The following is a 21,286-nucleotide window of genomic DNA, read 5'->3' on the forward strand; positions in this document are numbered from 1 at the left end:
CATATTTGATAGCTAACTTCCCTATAGCCACTTCTTCGCAGAGGCTGTACTGAATTTCTTAGCAAGAACGTAGATGTTTGATATGTGTTGTGGTTAGAGGAAGGGAGATGCTTAAGAAAGGATTGGCCTGTAGATTTTGGTGCTTAATTACTATTTTATTTTTTTAAAAGATTTTATTTATTTGAGAGAGAAAGTGCATGTGCACGCGTGTGTGCGAGCAGAGGGAGAGAGAGAAGCAGACTCCGGGCTGAGGACAGAGCCCGACACCAGGTTCAGTTTCAGGACTCTGAGATCATGACCTGAGCCAAAATCAAGAGTCAGACACTTACTCGACTCAGCCACCCAGTCGCACCCCAATCACTTACAATTCTAATAAAAATATTTTAAAATTGAAGAAAAAGATATTTTTAAATTGGCCTTACATTTCAGTTGTCTTAAATTGTTCTTTAAAAATCTGTGGTGGTGAACTCTTCCCAGTCACCATTTTGCCTTATCAGAGAATCTGAATCCCTTTGGATACAGATCAACTTTGTTCCGAGATTAGCTTTAGAAAACAGGGAACTTTAAAGTGTGGCTATTAGCCTTACGTAAGACTTTGTTATTTTTAATTCTTCTGGTGCAATTAAAATAAAATTTGATTAATTAATTAAAATGACAGCTTGGATGGAACAGTCAACTTAAAAGATTGCCTGTGTTCTTAAACCGCTATTTTATTCTTTCTCATTACGCTACCTTTTCCTTCTTAATGCTTTACTACAGAAGGTAATTGGTTATTAGTTAAAGGGGGTAAGTGGTCCCCATTTTAAATTTCATGAGCCCGCTGTGTTCACCACTGTTTTGGACTGCCTATGACATAATTGGTGCTCAGTAGATATTCTTTGAATAATAAGTATATGCATTGTAGGCACACATGTGTCCTTGAGGGATTGTTTCTTTGAGACATATTTTCAGTATGAATATAGACACACCAGGCTACTCATTGTAAGGAACTGTGTTACTTAATTCCCCGACCCCCTGCCCACTTGTGTGTTAAGTGTTTTAAATAGTATTTTTCTAATGCAACCAGAAATCTGCTGTAGTAGTTCAGCAGGTTTCTCAGTATAGACTTCATCCTATAATCATGCTCTAGTAAGAATTCAAAGCAAAGTGAAGAATACTTTAATGTTTTTGAGGCCTTTTAAGAAATTCTAAAACCACCTTCCAGACAGTTAAAATCTTTGGGGACCTTTTTGGCCCTAGACCAGATTGTCAGATCCCTTTTAATTTTAATTACTTAATTTTATGTGCCTTTCTTCTTACTGCCCAATGCAGATAATTTTCCTAGGGGTTCTTTGTCCTTGTTAGACCCTGGAATGCAGCCTGAGAAGCCAGCTAGAACTGCTGCTTTATTTCTTCTTTGCAGTTTCTGAGTGGTTTTGCTGCTTGCAAAGATTTGGTTAAAATAAACATGTGTGAGGAGTGCAGGGTTGCTAGCATCACTCTGACACACTATATTGTCATAGAAGAAGTGTTGCTGAGTTAATAGATGGGTTCATTCTCTTTTTTTCTTTTCTTTCTTTTTTTTTTAGATTTTTATTTATTCATTTGAGAGAGAGGGAGAGAGCAGGGGGAGGGGGAGAAGTAGACTCCCTGGTGAGCCGGAAGCCGGACATGGGACTCGATCCCAAGACCTGGAGATCATGACCTGAGCCGAAGGCAGACGCTTAACCATCTGAGCCACCCAGGCGCCCACATTCTCTTTTTTTCTGAGCTCTTGGTGTTGCTAAATTAAGCTACGTGTCCTTTACTGTCTATCTCCCTTAGCCTTTACACCACAGTTTGCTACCTGTTTCTGTTCTGATGGGGTGGGGCTAGCTCCTTCCTCCTTTTGGGGGAAAAAAAAGATTTTCTCTGGCATATCCCCTCTACCTCCTCCCTTTTCTGGTTGGACAGAGAACTGATAATGTTAGGTTGTTTGATAAGAGACAAAATTTAGGGTTTACTTCATTACAGCAGGAGTTTGTTTATCCTCTTCCTTTATGTTGGGGTTTGGCCTCCTGTATCTGTCACCCACTGTGGTGTAACTGTTAGGATGATGGTTCATGTGTGGGTTTTTCCAGCTAAAACTAGTGGCCAGCACTCTGTCCTGTTTCCATCGGGTGAGAAAACCAGTCTGAAGTAAGGAGGTGGGGATACAGAACAGTACCTACATATTAATATTTGAGATTTTTTTGAGAACTGAGATATTTGCTGTCCTTTATTTTCTTTCCTATTTTTCCAGTACAGAGAGGTAGAGTTCAAATGCCACTAGCTGAGATGACAAACCTTTCCTAAACCTTAAGAATAATCTTGTTAGGGGAAAGGTTGGAATAATTTCTGTGAATGCGTTTTACTTTCATAGCATTCCACACGACCTTACTGAAGTCTGATGTCGGTATCTTCACCCTCATCCAGGGCGGCAGTGTCAACACGAATGAGTTGAAGGAATGTAAACACTTCATGCTTATTTACCTCGTTTATTCTAGTGTCATTAAGTCTTCTAATTCCACACAATTAAGAATAAAACCTACAGGACACATTGTTTTGTTGTGTGCATCACTGTTCATTTATATCCACCATTGTCTTTGCTGTTTATTTCATGTTGTATCTCAGGTCTTACATCTGGACTATTTTCCTTCTTGTGGAAGTACACTTTTTAAATCTCGTTAGGTGGAGTCCCTAAGTTAGTAGACTCACTACTATAAGTTTTTGCTAGGTTAAAACTTGTGCTCAAAGCACATTCTAACCAGGTATAGAATTGTAGGTTGGCATTTGTCGTCTTTTCCTCGTTATGTTGATGACAGGGTAGCTGCTTGTCTGGGCTCCATTGTTACTGTTATGAAGATGTCTCAGCTGTTGCTCATTTGAAGGCAGTCTGTATTTCTCTTGCTGCTTTTTGTTTTGTTTTGGTTTGGTTTTCTGATTGTGAGTTTGGATTTCTTTTTATTTTGCTTAGAATTTATTCTGCTTTAATCTTTGCCCTAATGTCTGTCATTGGTTCTAGTACATTCTCAGCCATTGGCTCCTGAAATGTTGTGTCTGCCTCATTCGCATTACAAGACAAGTTTAATTAAAGTTGTATCATACTTTCTTACAGGATCCTTTGTGTCTTTTACTTTCTCTTTTATTTTTTATCGTTCTGTCTCTCCATGCTGCATTCTGGATAGTTTCTGTTACTCTCTTGGGTTCAGTAATTCTCAGCCATTTCTAATCTTGTTAAACATCTCCATTGAGTGAGTTCCTAACTGAAGTCAGTACATTCTTTTCTGTTTTGGAATTTCTTTTTTTTAAGATTTTATTTATTTGACAGATAGCCAGCGAGAGAGGGAACACAAGCAGGGGCAGGGGGAGAGGAAGAAGCAGGCTTATAGCGGAGGAGCCTGATGTGGGGCTCAGTCTCAGGACTCTGGGATCACGCCCTGAGCCGAAGGCAGACGCTTAATGACCGAGCCACCCAGGCACCCGTGTTTTGGAATTTTTGTTCTTTTTAAAATCTGTGCACTTTTCTTACAGCTTGTAGTTCAGAAATTTCAAGCTTATTTTCTATGTCTTGGAATATACTAAGCATATTCATTTTTCTTTTTAAAGATGTTATTTGAGAGAGAGAGAGTGTGTGTGTGTGCACGGACCAGTGAGGGGAGGGCAGAGGGAGAGGGCAGCAGACTCCCTGCTGAATGAGGAGCCTGAGATCATGACCTGAGCCAAAGTCAGATGCTTAACCAACTAGCTGCCTAGGTGCCCCAAGCATATTCATTTTACATTATTTCTGTTAAGTAGTTCCAGAATGGGAGGTCGTTGAGAGTCTCTTTCTATTATTTATATATTTTTATTTATATATATATATTCTTTCTTGCCGTTTCTTGCTCATAGTGTCATATTTCCTTTTGTATCTGATTACCTTTGATTATGTCCTGGTCATTTTATTTGAAAAAAATACATGTATGGTTGATTTGAAGCCTAGATGATGCCTTTTCAGGATTGATTTTATTTTTTTAACTTTTTTTAAAGATTTTATTTATTTATTTGACAGAGATAGAGACAGCCAGCAAGAGAGGGAACACAAGCAGGGGGAGCGGGAGAGGAAGAAGCGGGCTCATAGCGGAGGAGCCTGATGTGGGGCTCGATCCCATAACGCCAGGATCATGCCCTGAGCCGAACAGACGCTTAACCGCTGTGCCACCCAGGCGCCCCTCAGGATTGATTTTAGATTTTTTGTGTTAGCCAACCAGAGGTGCTACCAGTCTGGAATCACTATGATCCAGATTTAAGGCTTGAGGGTTCCTGGACTGCCTTGGTTACAGGAAGCTGGGCTGCGGGTTCATCCTTGAGCTTATGTAACCTTTTGTGGTACCTGCTTGAAATTGTTGGTGGTGAAGGGTGTAGCCAATTAACAATTTATGTTTGCGGCAGATGCTTTTGTAAGAAAAGCACCTGAGTGCTCCCATGTAGTTCTTGCCTTATTTAGATTTCTGCCTCGTTATTTTTTATGTTTTTGTACTTCTAGGATATTTTCCATATTTCACTGATACTTAAAATGTTTTCATTCCAGGGTTCATCTTATTTACCTAACCTAACATTAACAGAGGCAAAAATCTTTCCCTTTATTTTGTTTCTGAATTTCTCTTGGTGTCTGTTTGCTTCTTGTAGGTTCTGCATGAAACATTTCCTCAGCACACATTCCTCATGAATGGTCTCATTCAAGGTGTAAAGGTAAGAACAGTGTTTGTGTGGTTCACAAGGAACCAGAGGCAGGAATCCTTAGTCACTTAACTCTGGAAGTTTAAATGGGAAGTAAATAATCACTGTTTGTTCTAAACTTTCACTTGGATTATCAATGTCAAAGTGAAATACAACCCAAGTCCATAAGGCATAGAACGGTTTACTGGTAAAAGCAGTACTTCATTTTTATTAACATGTACACAGCAGTCTCTAAAGAGTTTAATTATGTGAGGCTTTTAATTGCACTCTCATGTTCTTGTCTACTTTTGAGATTGACTCTTGTATTGAGGAAGAAGGCAGCATCAAGATTTCGTCAACTATATGGTAGTCTTTTGTCAAAGCTTGTTTGTGTTCCCGTCGCAGCTAAGTTCTCAACTGTGTAATTAATTAGCCTTAATTCATTGTTTAAATTTTAATGTGATATTTTTCAGAAAAGCTTGTAAATGAGAGATTAAAATAGAAGGTTGTGTTCTAGTCCCACTTCATAGTATAGTATACGGGAACAGTGTCTGATGGGTCCCTCCCAGCTTAGATGGACTTGACCTGTGAGCTGAGGAGCACACTTAAAATTATACCCTAGTAATTTGCTGAATTTGCAGCTTTGAGCAGCATTATTTGTAATGAATGTTATTTATTCTTTTCCTATTTTCTAAAAGAATTTGAGAATGCTTACAATAACAGCATTTTATTTTTTTATTTTTTTAAAGATGTATTTATTTTAGAGAGTGAGCATGCGTGGGGGGAGGGGCAGAGGGAGAGAATCTCCAGCAGACTCCGCACTGAGCCCAATGTCTCACCACCCTGAGATATGACTTGAGCCAAAATCAAGTCGGACACTTAACCGACTGAGCCACCCAGGTTACCCCTAAAGTGGCATTTTAAATAAAGGTTGAAGCAAGAAGTTTTTAGTACTCATTGAGAAGAGGAATATTATCAAGAATCTGGCATGTAGTCATTTAAGCACCTGTTTGTGATCAGCATAGATAAAAAGAAAAAATAAATGAGAGAATGCATTAATAAAAATATAACATACATTTATCCTTATAGTAGATTCTTGGGGAAGTTACTCCATAGATCTTTTTATTTTATTGACTAGCTAATAAAATGTGTTTTACTCTGGTTCTGCAAAGTAAAAGCAGCTAGGTCGGCACTCTGAAGCCAAGTAGCATGCTACACTTTGACCTAGAGACACCTACAGTGTTATTCTAAAAAAATGCAAAACACAGGCGTTTGGCTTGATTCAGGGGCTTGAACAGTGGCTTTGGCTTATTCCACTTCAGTATATAGAACTTCAGCTAATTGAGCTTTAATAAGGACTTCTGTCCTGTAATGATGGGTTATTGTGTTAGGGGTAGGGATAAGATGATAGCACCTACAGCGAAGTGTAGCTCTGTTAAGATTAATGTGCATGTTGGCGCGCCTGGGTGGTTCAGTCGTTAAGCGCCTGCCTTCGGCTCAGGGCGTGATCCCAGCATTCTGGGATCGAGCCCCACATCAGGCTCCTCGCTGGGAGCCTGCTTCTTCCTCTCCCACTCCCCCTGCTTGTATTCCCTCTCTCGCTGGCTGTCTCTCTGTCTGTCAAATAAATAAATTAAAAAAAAAAAAGATTAATGTGCATGTGAGCAGAGTGAAGCGAATGTGGCTTCAGATTGCTTTAGCTTTAAATCTCTGTTCTGCACATACTACTTTTGTTACCGTAGTCACAGAGGTCGTGGGATCGAGCCCCACACTGGTCTCCATGCTCTGAGGAGTCTGCTTGGGATTCTCTCTCCTTCTCACCCCCCCCCACTCGGTCTTTCTCTAATAAATAAAATCTTTAAAAAAGAAAAAAAAAAGATCTTTGTAACAGGGTGATTTTACAGATTACATGAGCTAGTATTTGTAAAGCTATTAGCACAATACCTTCATGTGCTGAATAAAATGTTGCAAAGAGAAATATGTAAAAAACAAAAAACCATTAGAAGGAAGTCTTGGTAACCATTTTCTTACCAGTTTGGGAAAAGATTTTCTTTTCTTAGAAAAAGAATTTATAAAGGAAAAGATTGAGTCATTTACATAAGTATTTTAACTTTGGTAAATCAAAACCACCATAAAAATTAAGACAAAGGACAAAATGTTGTTTGCAACATGTGGAATAGAAGGAGGAGTACATAAATGTGCTCTCAAAGTAAAATGTTGTGAAAATGATTGATATCCCAGAAGGGCAAGGAAGAATGTAAGCTAGCAGTTTCCAAGAGATGTCAGCGTTAAAATAGGGTTATCACTAGTAAGCAATGAATCCCAAATGAAGTGAGATTATATTTTCACATAGACATTGGTAGAAAAGTTTAAACTGACAATACTAGTTCATTTTGTGGTAAATTGGCCCCACACATGGTTGATGAGAAGATAAATTGGTATAGCTTTCCCGGAAAGCAGTGTTTAAAGAACCTCAAAATATTCACTAACAAAGCAATTCCATTTCTAGAAAATTATTCTAATCAAATAGTTATTCAGAGAGTCAGGTAAAGGGCTGTTTGTGATAATAGCCATGGGAGCAATTAAAATGCCTTAAAATGAGAAGAAGTACTTTGTGAAAGCACAGCCGTATGATGCCATCGGTACGTGAAGAATACCACATAATGTGTGCGCCAGAGAGTCGTAAGACTCCAGTAAGGGTTTGGGTTTGTTTTGACCAGAATACATGCGTATGAGCAGGGGGGAAATGTGGTTAAAATGGAGGCACCTGAAGCGTTAAAGCAGATGGAGTTAGGGATGATGTGCAGTTTTCTTTCTTTGTAGATTTTCCGCGGCTAACTTGAACTTTGTTAAGTTTACTGTCGTAATGTATGGATGAGAAAGTTTGTATTTGCGGTGAGCACCCATAAAAGATAAAAGAGGAAACAGGTCTGTGAATTCTCCAGTTTCAGGTTTCTTCTCCGGCATCTTTATTCAGATAAAATTCCCACACCATGCACGTCACCCACTAAAAGTGTACATCCCACGGGTTTACTGTGTTTGCAGACTTGTACAGCTGTCAGCACACTGTCAGGTTTAGAACGTTCTCATCTCCCCAGACAAGGACTCTTGTACCCACTGCAGGCACTCCTCATTTGCCCCCATCTTCTTCAGCTGCAGGCAAGCACAGATCTGTCTGCTTCTATAGATTTGCGTGTTCTGGACTTTTCATATAAACGGAGTCATACTAGGACGCCTGGGTGTCTGTTGGTTAAGCGTCTGACCTTGGTTTCAGCTCAGGTCATGATCTCAGGGTTGTGAGATTGAGCCTCGTGTTGGGCTCCACGCTCGGTCAGTGTGGAGTCTGCTTCTCCTTCCTGCCTGTGCGTGCTCCCCCCCCCCAATAAATAAATAAATAAATAAATAAATAAATAAATAAATAAATAAATAAATAAAACCTTAAAACACTTCAAAAAAAATGGAATCATACTATAAAATGGTCTTTTGTGACTGCCTTCCTTCACTTCCATGCTGTCATCCAGGCCCACCTGTGTTGTAGCACATGTTAGTACTTCATTTTTTATGGCCAAATAATATTCCACTGTATGAACATTCACAGTTCATCTGTTCATTAGTGATGGACATTTGGATTGCATCCGCTTCTTGGCCTGAGTAGTAATAACTGCTGTGAACATTACATTTGTATACAAGTTTCATGTGGCCCTATGTTTTTACCTGACCCTAGGAATACACCAAGGGGTACTGGAATTGCTGGATCATAGGGTGACTTGATTGTTTTAATTTTGTTTTCGAATTAACGTCTTTCCTAACCCTCTCTCTGGCAAGTCGTATGTGTTCTTCGTCCCCTAGACTTCTGAAATATGGGTGACTCAAGCCTTGGACAACAGTTTCTTCTATCTCTACACTCACTCCCTAGATGACATTATCAGACTTAACCACTTTCACATCTCAAATATCTTCCTAGACCTTAGTCCAGAACTCCAGAGTTGCATACCCAGTGGCCTTACTGACACCTCTCTTTCCTTGTCTGATAAGCATCTCAAAGTTGACATGCCAGAACTAAGTTCCTGATCTTCCTCTCTTGCCTGACCTCCTAAGCCTTCCTCATTTTAATTACTGGTCATGCCATTCTCGCTCAGACCAAAATCCCTGGAGTCAGTGTTGACTCCTTTCTCTTCCCAAAACCATTCCATCAGCAGACTCTGTGGTTGTACCTTCAAAATAGATCTGTAATGAAAACACTTCCTGGTCTGCTTTCGATAGGATTCTGATAAAATACAAGCCAGCTTGTGGCATTCTTAACCAATCCCATCCCCACTCCATTTTCTCCTCTGGCATCATCCCTGTTCTCTTCTGCACTCCCTGCCGACCTTGTTCCCAGCAAAGCTTCCTTAGCCTGTGCTTGCCTGAGGGCTTTGTAGGTTCTGTTTTTTTCTGTTTGATTGCTTTCCCCCCAGATTCTGACCTCACTCCGGAACCCTTAGCTTTTCACCCAGATGTCGTTTTTTAGTAAAGCCTTTACTGACCGTTGTCTAGAATAATGTAACCTCATCACTTCAGTCCCTCTTCTCTGCTTTGTTTTTCTCCAAAAGGGTTATAATTTCACCTCTGACATGATATGTGTTTTGCTTTATGTTGTTATTGTGTGTCCTTCTCAACCTTTTTCTTTTGGACTAGAACCTACTTGAAGGCATGAATTTTTGTCTGCTTTGCTTACTGCTGTCCTCAGCACCTAGAACAGTTCTTGGCAAATGACAGATATTCAGTAAATATTCTTTTTTTTTTTTTTTAAAGATTTTATTTATTTATTTGACAGAGATAGAGATAGCCAGCGAGAGAGGGAACACAAGCAGGGGGAGTGGGAGAGGAAGAAGCAGGCTCATAACGGAGGAGCCTGATGTGGGACTCGATCCCAGACTGCTGGGATCACGCCCTGAGCTGAAGGCAGAACGCTTAACCGCTGTGCCACCCAGGCGCCCCAGATATTCAGTAAATATTCTTGATGTAATATTTCTTTCCAGTCTTTTTCTTTTCCTTTTTTTTTTTTTTAAGATTTTATTTATTTAAGATTTTATTTATTTATTTGACAGACAGAGACAGCCAGCGAGAGAGGGAACACAGGCAGGGGGAGTGGGAGAGGAAGAAGCAGGCTCCTAGCAGAAGAGCCTGATGTGGGGCTCGATCCCAGGACGCCGGGATCACGCCCTGAGCCGAAGGCAGACGCTTAACGACTGCGCCACCCAGGCGCCCCCTTTCCAGTCTTTTTCTGTGCATTTTTAAATAGTCAAGATCCAGCTTACACAGAGACTGTAACAATTTATCTTTGTTCTTGTATCAGTAATCACTGATTATATCATAATAATTTCTCTGCAACATTAAAAACTACATGAAGTATAGGCAGCCCCGTTTTTGCACGTTCCAGTATGCACAAATTTCAGTTATTCAAGTTCAGTTAAAAAATACCAGCCCCCTGCAACAATACAGCTCAGATCTCCATTACTATGGTATATTAACTGTGAGTAATGCACAAAGTATGAACTGCAGCTAGCTCCTCGGTCCGCAGAACACTCCATAAACAACGGAAGAACGTCGTGATCAGTGACCGTCCTTGGCACCTCAAAACGTTGGTGCCCGGTCACTCTGCATCTCTCAGTTCCTGCACAGACAGCAAAGCGTGTAGCTGTGTTGCCTCCTTGTCTCCAGTGATAAGCCCATATGACAGTACAGAAATGGATCATTGGAAAGGAACTGGCCAGCAAGGGTGGAAGTGCAGTTAAGTAATTACCGATCATGCTAGAGGTGAAATTCAGATAGGACCTCTGCAGAATTATAGAAGGAATGAGCTGGTTGGGGCGTACAGCCAGAGGAACGTAGTAAAGATAAATTCATCAGCATGAAGGAGAACAGTGTGATGAAGATGTCCCAGGGGAAGTGATGTCAGCAAAATGCTTCACATTGAAGGAACTCTCAGAGATGGTATTTCATGACATTGAAAACACAAAGGACAAAATGTTGGAAGTTGATTCAGATGTAGAAAGGCATCTGACAGTTTGCCAATGCACAGAAGTTACTCACTGCACATCATATGTTATAGGGCTTTGTAGGAAGGCAAGCACTGTTCAAGTGACTCTTGATAAGTTTTTTATAAGGAAATAAAACACTTCATTTCTTAAGGTTTTAAATTACAGTGTAAATAAACATTAGTAAATATTTTGCTGTTTTTTCTTTTCATTAGTATTAAGAGATGAATAACATATTAAAAGGTTTATTTTAAGGAATGGACTCACATGAAATGGGGGCTAGCAAGTCTAAGATATGGAGGGCAGGCAGAACTCTTTCTTCTCCTGGAAACCTCAGATTTTGCTCTTAAGGCCATCAACTAATTGGACGAGCCTCCACCCATATTATTGAGAGTAATACCCTTTACTTTGAAACCAACTGCAACAAAATACCTTCACAGGAGCACCCACACTGCACTTGACTAAATAATGGGGTACTGTAGCCTGGCCAAGGTGACACCATTGCAGTAGTTTTAGCCACACCAGACTGAGACGCCATGGTGTGACTTGGCAGATGAAGTCTGGTTGTGACTGCTGGGTAGTAGCAGCAGGTGCGGTGACTGTAATCATCTTCAGCATTAAAACCAGTTGGTCTGATGACCCAGTGTCTGCCTTGTAACTTCTCGAAGCTTTACCTTAGCAGCTTTGTTTTACATTTATTACAAAATTAGACCCAAACACAGCGGCCATGGGTCGAGGTTGGGTTATGCTCAGAGAGGTCAGTATGGAGAGGGCGGCTCTAAAGCAGGAGGTGATGATCTTGTCTACCTTTGTATCCCAGTGAAGGCTTGGGAAAGCGGAGAAAGTAGAAACCCAGCAGGCCAGCTAGTGGGGGGCCGCAGGGGTTCACATGCAGATGAGCTGCTTCGCAGTCTACACTTGACCACCAACTCTGATGAAGGAAATGGCATGTAGACCTTCTGCCAGGATGCTCTTCAGGGGTGTTTGGTATGTCCCAAGTTTCTCTACTCCAGGAGTTGCTGCTCAGCTGTCTCCTGCTGTTTAAATGAATTAGATCATCAAGCAGTGCTTAGCATAGTAGCTTAGCATAAGGACACACAAACTTTTGGTTGACATATATATATATATATATATATATTTTTTTTTTTTTTTTTAGATTTTATTTATTTATTTGACAGACACAGCAAGAGAGGGAACACAAGCAGGGGGAGTGGGAGAGGGAGAAGCAGGCTCCCAGCAGAGCAGGGAGCCCGATGCGGGACTCGATTCCAGGACCCTGGGATTCATGACCTGAGCTGAAGGCAGACGCTTAATGACTGAGCCACCCAGGCGCCCCATTGGTTAATTTTTTAAAAGGTTTATTTATTTATTTATTTATTTATTTATTTATTTGGGAGAGAGTGCATGAGCAGGGGGAGGGGCAGAGGGAGAGAGAATCTCCAGCATACTCTCTGCTGAGTGTGGAGCCTGGCACGGGGCTCACTCTTACAACCCTGAGATCACGACCTGAGCTGAAATCAAGAGTCAGATGCTTAACCGACTGAGCCACACAGGTGCCTCTTGGTTGGTGTTTTTAAGAATTAAAAAATCAAAAACAAGGTATTTTTAAAGTTCCCTCAAGCTACTCTTTGGTATTAGTAAGTCCAGAATGTTTTCCTACATACACACACACACAGACACACACACACACGGAATAATTCTTTATTTGGACAAGGATTTAAAGGTTATCCTTTTTATTATCTGTAAATAAAATTATCAAACAACCTACTTGAGCAGTGACTTTGTAAGTTTTAAGTACAGTCTTTTCATGACAGACTGCTAATTTATCCATTTAATAAAACAGGTGTGGGACACCTGGGTGGCTCAGTCAAGCATCCAGCTCTTGGTTTCAGCTCAGGTCATGATCTCATAGTCGTGGTATAGAGCCCTGCATTAGGCTCCACACTCAGCATGGAGCCTGCCTGGGATCCTCTGGCCCTCCTGCTTGTGCGTGCACGTGCTTTCCACGCTGCCTTCTGAAACAAATCTTCAAACTAAAACTAAAATAAACACGTAAGATTGCCCATAAATAGGAAAGACTAGTACTTTTTGTGTTTCAGGTTGGAGACCCTGAAACGTCAACAGAGTAGTTTAATGATTGGTTTGAATTGCAGGCTTAGGGGTTAGGACCCAGGTTCTGGGGCCCCCTCACATCCAAGCTGAATCCTGCCTCTGCTGCTGTGAGCCTCGGGCTAGCTGCTCACCCTGCTAGTGCCTCCCTCTCGGTGTTGGACGTGTGTGTGAAAGGCGTGGAGGTTTGGCTTATCTGGATGCTAGCAGTTATTGTTACTGTTAGTTTAAAACATACAGAACTTCTTGGAGTCAGAATTTGAAGCAGTGGCCCTACTTCTAAGATTAAGGAAAAGTCTGTTTACTTATGTTTTAATTAAAACAATTTAATTTCACTTTCATCTGCTTTTTGTTTCTTTTAGTGAATCTTCCCTATTCTCTCCCTTTACCTCAAAACAAAACAACACACCCTGGCCCTCCTGCCCATGCCATTCTTTCCTTGAAGTCTCTGGCACCAACTGTTCTTTGACCCTTCTCCAGCTTTGCAGATTCACTTTTCCAAACTTTAATTGAATTAAAATCACTTTATATGTCACATTTCTCGTTTGCCCTCTTGCACTGACTGATGCATGCCCTGTGAAGGGAAGCTCTGCACTGTGCAGAGTCTCAGTGGGTCCTAGGGCGGAGAGGTGACCCTGTGTTAATATTGTTCTTACGTGAAAATATTTGTACTAGTCAATTATACAAATAACACAGTTCCATCGGTGTATGATTTTCCCTTTGATCTCTTAAGAAATGAGCTAGAAGTCATTATTAGTAAATTACTGTACGAAAGATCGAGATGAACAGATCTGACTTTGGGGTAACCAAGTCTGCATGTTGCAGGTTCCTCACAGCTTATTGAAGAGTATGGAAAATTTATCATAGTATGTGAACTTTTTCATGGAAAATTGAAAATTTTCAGAAGAAGTTAAATGACTTTGTACTCTGTTCTTCAGTGAAGCCATTGCTCCCTCACATTCATTTGCAAAGTTAATTATGAACAGTTTTAGTTTTAAAAATATGGACCCAGCTGTTTTAGTCAAGTATTTGCCAACTGCGTCTGTTAAGGACAGCTTCTGTGATGGCTCTGTGAAGTGTAAATTCTGGTATGTTTGCTTCAGGTGAGTTGTATTTGTCATTCTTTGTATGCTTTAAAATGTTTATTGGATAGGTGCATTTCACTGAACACTAAACTCTAATTAGAGCCTAAACGTCCTGTCAGATATACTGGCCAGGGCGCCTGGGTGGCTTAGTCAGTTAAGCGTCTGCCTTCGGCTCAGGCCATGATCTCAGGTCTGGGATCCCTGCTCGGTGGGAAGCCTGCTTCTCCCTCTCCCTCTGCTGCTCCCCCCTGCTTGTGCGTTCTCTCTTTCCCACTGTCAAATAAATAACATCTTAAAAAAAAATACTGGCCAATTAATTATGCCACCTTAAACACCCATGCCCGCTGGGAAGTTAACTAACTGCAGGGGCCGTGTGCACCTTGGTGAATTTTGCCGTCTGCAGCTGGACTCCTACACACCAGGTTGCGTCTAGTACTGGTTTTGCTGTGCATAGTATCCGTTGATCCTCCTCATGTTTGGATTTCATATTTGCAAATCCACCGACTCACTGAGTTTATTTGTAACCCACATCGACACAGTGCTTTTGTGATCATTCATGCACCTAGGTGGGGGGGGGGGAGCGTAAGTTACCAGCCATTCGTTTGTAGCTGAGGTCAGATTTCTGTCTGCTTGGTTGAGGTCTTATACTGTACATGTGTGCTTTTTGTGGTCCATTTAGTGCCACATTTTTTTGCATCAGGGTGTCTTTTGTTGGTGATTTGGCTGTTTACAATGTCCCCCAGTGTCGTGCTGAAGTACTGACCGGTATGTCTAGGGGAAGGAGGTCTGTGATGTGCCTTAACGGAGAATATCCTGTCAGATAAGCCTCATGCAAGGCATGAGTCACGGTGCTGTACACAGCTCAATGTTCATAAGTCAACAATACGTATTACATAAAGTGTCTTTAAGCAGAAACACACATAAATCATGGTCGCGTATTGATCGGTTAATGAAAATAGGTGACCAGAGCCTTGCGGGAAACTAACGCGAGTTTCCCTGAGGAGCAATCGCTCCACGCTCTCTAGTTCAGTGTTCGTGGTAGCCTTATAGAGCATAACTACTGTGGTAATGAGAGTCAGCCATTCTTCTGATGAAGACAAGGTCTTTGAGGTCTGTCTGGTGTTAATTTTTAAACATTTTGTTCTTGTGTGCAAATTGTGTCCTGCATCTTTGGGACTGAAAAAGTACTTGCCCAACCAGTCAGGGTACAAATGCCCTCAATCTGTTGTTCTCACAATGTGGCCTAATAGGTTCTAGGGCCAGATCAGGTAGTGAAGAAATCACTCTGGTATAGGAAAAGTCTTTGATTTTTAGAAATTCATGTTTTCCAAAAGGCAAGTACAGTTGACCCTTGAACAACCCAGGTTTGAATTGCATGGGTTCACTTGTAGGCAGGCTTTTTTTTTTTTTTTTTTTTGGTCTTTGATAAATGCAGTACAGGACTGTAAACGTGTTTTGTCTTATGATTTTCCTAACATTTTCTTTTCTCTAGCTTACTTTAAGAATACAGTATATAATACATAAAATATACAAAATATCGTTAATCGACTGTTTACATTATTGATAAAGCTTCTGGTCAGCAGTAGGCTCTTAATAGCTCAGTTTTGGGGGAGTCAAAAATTATATGTGGATTTTTTTTTTTTTTTAAGATTTTATTTGAGAGAGTGAGAGAGTACACAGCAGGGGCAGAGTGAGAGGAAGAGGGAGCAGCAGACTCCCCTTCTGAGCGAGGAGCCCGATGTGGGGCCCAATCCCAGGACCCCGGGACCCCGAAGGCAGACCCTTAACTGACTGAGCCACCCACACGTCCCGCCTTCTTATTTTTTTGTTTAAAAATGGCATACATTCCATATTTTAAAGCATTGTGTGAAGTCTGGAATCAGAACTGTCCAAACAACTTTCCCAGAGTTCTTTGTGGTTTAAAGAGTTTTAGTTACTGTTTTTGTGGTGGTGGTGATTTTTACTGCCTTGTCCTCTTAAATTTCTTTACATATTTTTGTTGAACAGTTCTATACTGCCCACGTATTCAGGTACTTGAGATTTTTAGAGAATTTTGAAGCAGGATAAAAAATTATCTTCTCTAAAATTCTTGAAACCAGTAGTCACAAGTCCTGAATTTAAGCCCCAGTTTCTGCAGTTGCTCGGCTCTTTGTTAAGGGAAGATCATTTAATCCTTGATCTGTTACTTTCTTGACCCAAGGACAGGCTAAATGGAAATTCACTGTGGTTTAGAAATTACGTTACAGGGTTTGATTCCTGGGCGTGGATTAATACTTATTTCAGAAGAGCTAAAAAGCTTTCTCCTCACCCTGCCATCAAGTCTCCTTCTTACCTCCCCTTACTTCAGTTTGCCTGACTCCGAGCTGGTGGGCTCTAGGGTTACTGGTGGCTGACAGGAGATTGGAATCCTGTTCCTCTCTTCTTCCCAGCTGTGTGACTTTGGTTTCCTCTGTTGAAAGCCCTTACTTACCATGCCTTGTGGTTGGCACCAAGGGTACAGAGATGTAAAGAAACCATCCCTCTGGCATTAATCTCCATTTCTAATCCGATAGAGAAGATGGACAATTAGCGAGTGTTTAAATTACAGTAGAAGAGAGAGATGCGCACCAGGTGGGAGGGCTCTGTTTTTGCACCCCACAAAAACCAGTGTGATTAATTCTGTTTGAGTAGCCAAGAGAACAGATAGAGGAGGAAGTGCTTCTCACCCGGGAGTTGTGAGGAATGACTAGTAGTTTACGCAGTCCGAGTGTGGGAAGTGTAGCGGGCACAGCGAAGGCCCATTGGCACAAAGGGAAATGGTAAGCTCAGAAAACTGAGAAGTACTACATAGAGCCGAAGCATAGAATGTGTGTCAGGTGCCAGATTTTGGAGGTTACTGTTGTATGCAATGGTGAGCAATTTCAGATACCCAACGGTAGAAAACATAATGAACACCCATGTACTTATCATCCAGTTTCATTATTTATCGACATTTTCCTATTCTTGTCTCCTTTGTCTCAGTTCCCCCCACCCATTTTTTTTATAAAAGGAAAGTTCAGAAACTCATTATTTCGCCCATAAGTACTGCTGAAAAATTTAAACTGTGCACAGAGACCACGGCAGGGTTTTAAAGAGTTATTATTATTATTATTTTAGAGCGAGAGAGTGAGGGGAGGAGCAGAGAGGGAGGAAGGGGGAGAGAATCTGAAGCAGACCCTGCTGATGCGGGGCTCAGTCTCACGATCCCAAGGTCATGAAACCAAGCTGAAACCAAGGGTCAGACACTTAACTGACTGAGGCATCCAGGTGCCCCAAGACCTCGCCAGGGCTTTCAAGAAGGGATCAGAGCAGAGGTCTGCAGCTCACCAAGGGGATCACATATTGTGGGGAGGACCGGGGTCAGAGGCCAAGTAGGCAAGAAGATGTCTTCGCTGCAGCAGATGATTCGGAGCTGTGCGTATTTTTTAAACTGAATTAAGTTTCTGGCCTCGTCCTGTGTGCTTGCTGTGTATATTCATCTCAGGGGCCATCTGTAGGTGTACCGAGTTCATATCCCTTCTTCTCCAGAAAAACAGGCTCTTCCCTGCTTTTCTGTTTTCTAACAACATGCTTAGAAATTCTTCAGAATGTTTTTTTCTAAATTTCCAGTGCTGCTCTTTTATTTGGGCAATAAACAAATGAAATTGTAGTGATAAATTGATTGCTCTGTCCTGGGCTGTCAGACCATGGACATGCTAATGGACCGACTTGCAGTTATGTGGGGTTTGTCTGTCTGTCTGTCTGTCCAGTTAGCCACTGTGTAGTACATCATTAGTTTTTGATGTAAAGTTCCATGATTCATTAGTTGCGTACAACACCCAGGGCTCCATGCAATACGTGCCCTCCTTACTACCCATCACCAGTCTATCCCATTCCCCCACCCTCCTCCCCTCTGAAGCCCTCAGTTTCTTTCCCTGGGTCCATAGTCTCTCATGGTTCATCTCCCTCTCTGATTTCTCCCCCTTCAGTTTCCCTCCCTTCCCCTGTGGTCCTCCGTGCTATTGCTTATGTTCCACACATGAGTGAAGCCAGATGATAATTGTCTTCCTCTGCTTGACTGACTTCATTAGAATGTTTTTAAGTGATAGTTTGTTTTTAATGCTTCAAATCATTCTGTTATGGGGCCAGTAAAATAAATTGGAGGATTTAGAAAGTAAGAATTACAAGTGATTGGGGGACCACGTTGTAAATTTGACCTTTGTTTCTGCTTTCGTCTCCAGGGCCTGCTGTCTTTTCTGAGTGCCCCCCTCATTGGCGCTCTGTCTGATGTGTGGGGGAGGAAACCCTTTCTCCTCGGCACTGTGTTCTTCACCTGCTTCCCAATTCCACTGATGAGGATCAGCCCATGGTGAGTGGCTTGGCCCTCTACCGTCATGACTGACTGTTTTGGGTCACATGTGAATAATAATACATCTGCAAAGCATTTCTTAACCATTTCAAAGCGGTTGATACCTGTATATTTATTTGATCCCTTTGGTAATACTGAAAGCCAGTTTGGGCTCTAAGATGTTTAGAGATGTCTCTCAGGGCAGCTCTTGTTGCCATCAGGTCACTTTAAAGGGACTGGGTACTGGGAGGGGCTGACGGTCCCTGTACTCACCCCTGTGGCTCAGTTGACTGCAAATGTGTTGTCCTCTCACTGTTCTAGGGCACCGGACGAACACAGTTTATATCAATAGACAGGAGTCATTTCTGAGTACATGGTAGTTAGACCAAGAGCCTGTTTTGTCTAAATCATAATACAAATTTGAATTTGATCTTATCTTTTCATGATAAGTAGGAGAGAATATTTAACATATAACCAAGTAACCAAAGATGGTTTGGAATTTGCACCTGAGCTGTACCTTAGTGGTTTTTCTTGGCTCCAGAAGATGGTATTTGGCCAAAATTTCTGTTGCTGAGATGCTCGTCCTAAGGTGTGAAGAACACACCTCAAAATGGAAGGGTGTGTGTGTGTGTTTTAATGCATTAGTATTTCTTTTTTTGGCTCATGTGAGAATGTCCTCATTTGATTATCTGATAATTTTATGTCAGTATATGTTGCACTGTAAATATGTTGGTTACCCATAGTGGATCATTTTATTTTCTACCAGATGATGAATTTTTATCAAATACTTTTTGATATTGAGTCTTTCCAAGAACAAGTCATGCTTTTCCTTTTCTTTCTTTCTTTTTTTTTTTAAAGATTTTATTTATTTATTTGACAGAGATAGAGACAGCCAGCGAGAGAGGGAACACAAGCCCGGGGAGTGGGAGAGGAAGAAGCAGGCTCATAGCGGAAGAGCCTGATGTGGGGCTCGATCCCACAACGCCGGGATCATGCCCTGAGCCGAAGGCAGACGCTTAACTGCTGTGCCACCCAGGCGCCCCCATGCTTTTCCTTTTTATTTTTTCTTTTAAGAATTATTTATCTATTTATTTATTTGACAGAGAGAGAGAGGCAGACAGCGAGAGAGGGAACACAAGCAGGGGGAGTGGGAGAGGGAGAAGCAGGCTCCCCGCAGAGCAGGGAGCCTGATGTGGGGCTCGATCCCAGGGTCCTGGGATCACGCCCCGAGCCGAAGGCAGACGCCCAACGACTGAGCCACCCAGGCGCCCCAAGTCATGCTTTTCCAATAAATGAGGGCTTTTTTTTTTAATGTCCTCTCAATACCTTAAAGTATTTTTTCTTTAGATTTTGAAATGATTTTGCCTCTTCCCTTCCAGTTTTCATGCTGTTGCTTTTGCTTATATTGATTAATGAGTAATGTTAAGTAAAAGTGATAATGGACTTAACATCTCATGTATATAAAGAAAATGTAATGTTTCATCATTTGAGTGCTAAGGTAGCTTTTGCACTGAAAAATATTATGTTACTATAAAGAATTATATTAATAGATTTTCTAATAATGAAATATCCTTATGTCTTAGGATAAACCCTACTTTTTGTTCTGTGGAATTTTGTTTGGTAGTATCTTAACTAGATTTTTTTTCAAAGCATCTGTGCATATGATTGAAATCTTAGTCTTAACTATGTTAATATTTTTTGTTGTGGTTTCTGCTTTTGTGTAGCTCTTGTATTTAAGATTTTATTTATTAGAGAGCACACACGCACGCCAAGAGCAGGGGGGAGGGGGAAGGGCAGAGGGAGAGGAGAGTTAGAGTCGCGCTGAGCAGGGAGCCCCACATGGGGCTCAGTCCCAGGACCCTGAGATCATGACCTGAGCCAAAGGCAGACCCTTAACTAGCTTACCCCAGGCTCCCCTTAGCCAGACCCTTAACCCTTAACCCAGACCCCCCTGTGTAGCTCTTTTAAAGTTATTTGCTGTAGGTGCCTTTTTCGATAAAGCTAGGAAATTTTAAGTTTTTATATCTCTTCTGTTGGCTGCCTTTAAAACGGTATCTTTACTTAATCCCCTTACTCTTTCATTTTTTCAGCTGCATGTACTAACACCCTTTAAGCAATTACAAACTTGGTGTGTTTCTACTCTTCCCCATCTTGATTATCATTTTATTAGTTGTCCTTTATATCTTTAAATATACATACACATGTATTTGTTTTTAAATTTATTTCTTGGTTTGTAATCTTCACGTGATAACTTTGGCTCTGGTCATCAGAGTGTATGCATACTACCTCTCTCCTGGGTAATTAAAATAATCTTTTTGTAGGTGGTACTTTGCGATGATTTCTGTGTCTGGAGTCTTCTCGGTCACGTTCTCGGTGATATTTGCCTATGTCGCTGATGTCACTCAAGAACACGAGCGAAGTACTGCCTACGGATGGGTAAGATGAGAGTGTGTGCTTTCTAACCTAATTAACTAGGGTTCTATGGAAAAGTGTACTGGAAAGTAAGATTGAAAAGAAATTATACTGACTTACCTAAGAAAATTTAAAGCGATTGAAATTTAAAAAGGAGATTTATGAACTTGAAAATAGCAAGATGGAAATTACTAGTAATGTATCCTCTAGTTTTAGGGTTGGAAATTTGGCGGGAATGTGAGTTGTCAGCTACAGAATTGTTTCAAAAGTTGATTTGATTTGTTTCATGTTAGCTTATCTCTTGAACCATGAACAATAAACGGGCTGAGCATGGACAGGCGCTGCACCTCAGCCCCGTTACTCCACGGTTACTGTATTGCTGGTCCTGTGTCTCAGGCACATAACGTGGGACGTGGTACTGTAGAAAAAGGACTTCATTTATTCGGCAAGTAATTGTTGAGTGAATAACAAAAGTTTATAGGAGACCTTGTTTGAGATAATTGAGTATTAGAGAATCATTTCTAATTTTCTGAGGTGTGATTATGGTTTTTGGTTCTGAAGGGGAAGAAAGACTTGTACAAATGGCAGGCTGAAGCCTTGAGGTCAGAGTGTCATGACTA

At 41.2% G+C, this 21,286-nt stretch overlaps 2 protein-coding genes across 6 annotated transcripts in view; one reads left to right on the top strand and one right to left on the bottom strand.

Moving 5' to 3' along the window:
* Window positions 1-21,286, top strand: part of MFSD14B (major facilitator superfamily domain containing 14B) — a 68,233-nt gene that overhangs the window by 30,322 nt on the left and 16,625 nt on the right. For 2 of the 3 annotated variants that reach the window (XM_026519109.4, XM_026519110.4), the window contains exons 3-5: window positions 4,666-4,728; window positions 18,148-18,275; window positions 20,576-20,690. In XM_026519109.4, coding sequence (XP_026374894.1) covers window positions 4,666-4,728; window positions 18,148-18,275; window positions 20,576-20,690 — 306 coding nt within the window. The remainder of the gene's footprint in view (window positions 1-4,665; window positions 4,729-18,147; window positions 18,276-20,575; window positions 20,691-21,286) is intronic. The other variant, XM_057305651.1, reaches the window with a different exon arrangement.
* LOC113270085 (uncharacterized) overlaps window positions 1-21,286 on the bottom strand; it is a 108,930-nt gene that overhangs the window by 24,124 nt on the left and 63,520 nt on the right. Inside the window, exon 3 of one of the 3 annotated variants that reach the window (XM_057305653.1) lies at window positions 9,719-11,752. The exons of the other annotated variants lie outside the window; for them this stretch is intronic. Coding sequence (XP_057161636.1) covers window positions 11,494-11,752 — 259 coding nt within the window. The 3' untranslated portion in view covers window positions 9,719-11,493. Of the gene's footprint in view, window positions 1-9,718; window positions 11,753-21,286 lie in introns of those variants that run through there. 3 annotated transcript variants of the gene reach the window in all.

The sequence above is a fragment of the Ursus arctos genome, unplaced genomic scaffold (assembly GCF_023065955.2).
Source record: "Ursus arctos isolate Adak ecotype North America unplaced genomic scaffold, UrsArc2.0 scaffold_33, whole genome shotgun sequence".
Lineage (NCBI taxonomy): Eukaryota > Metazoa > Chordata > Mammalia > Carnivora > Ursidae > Ursus > Ursus arctos.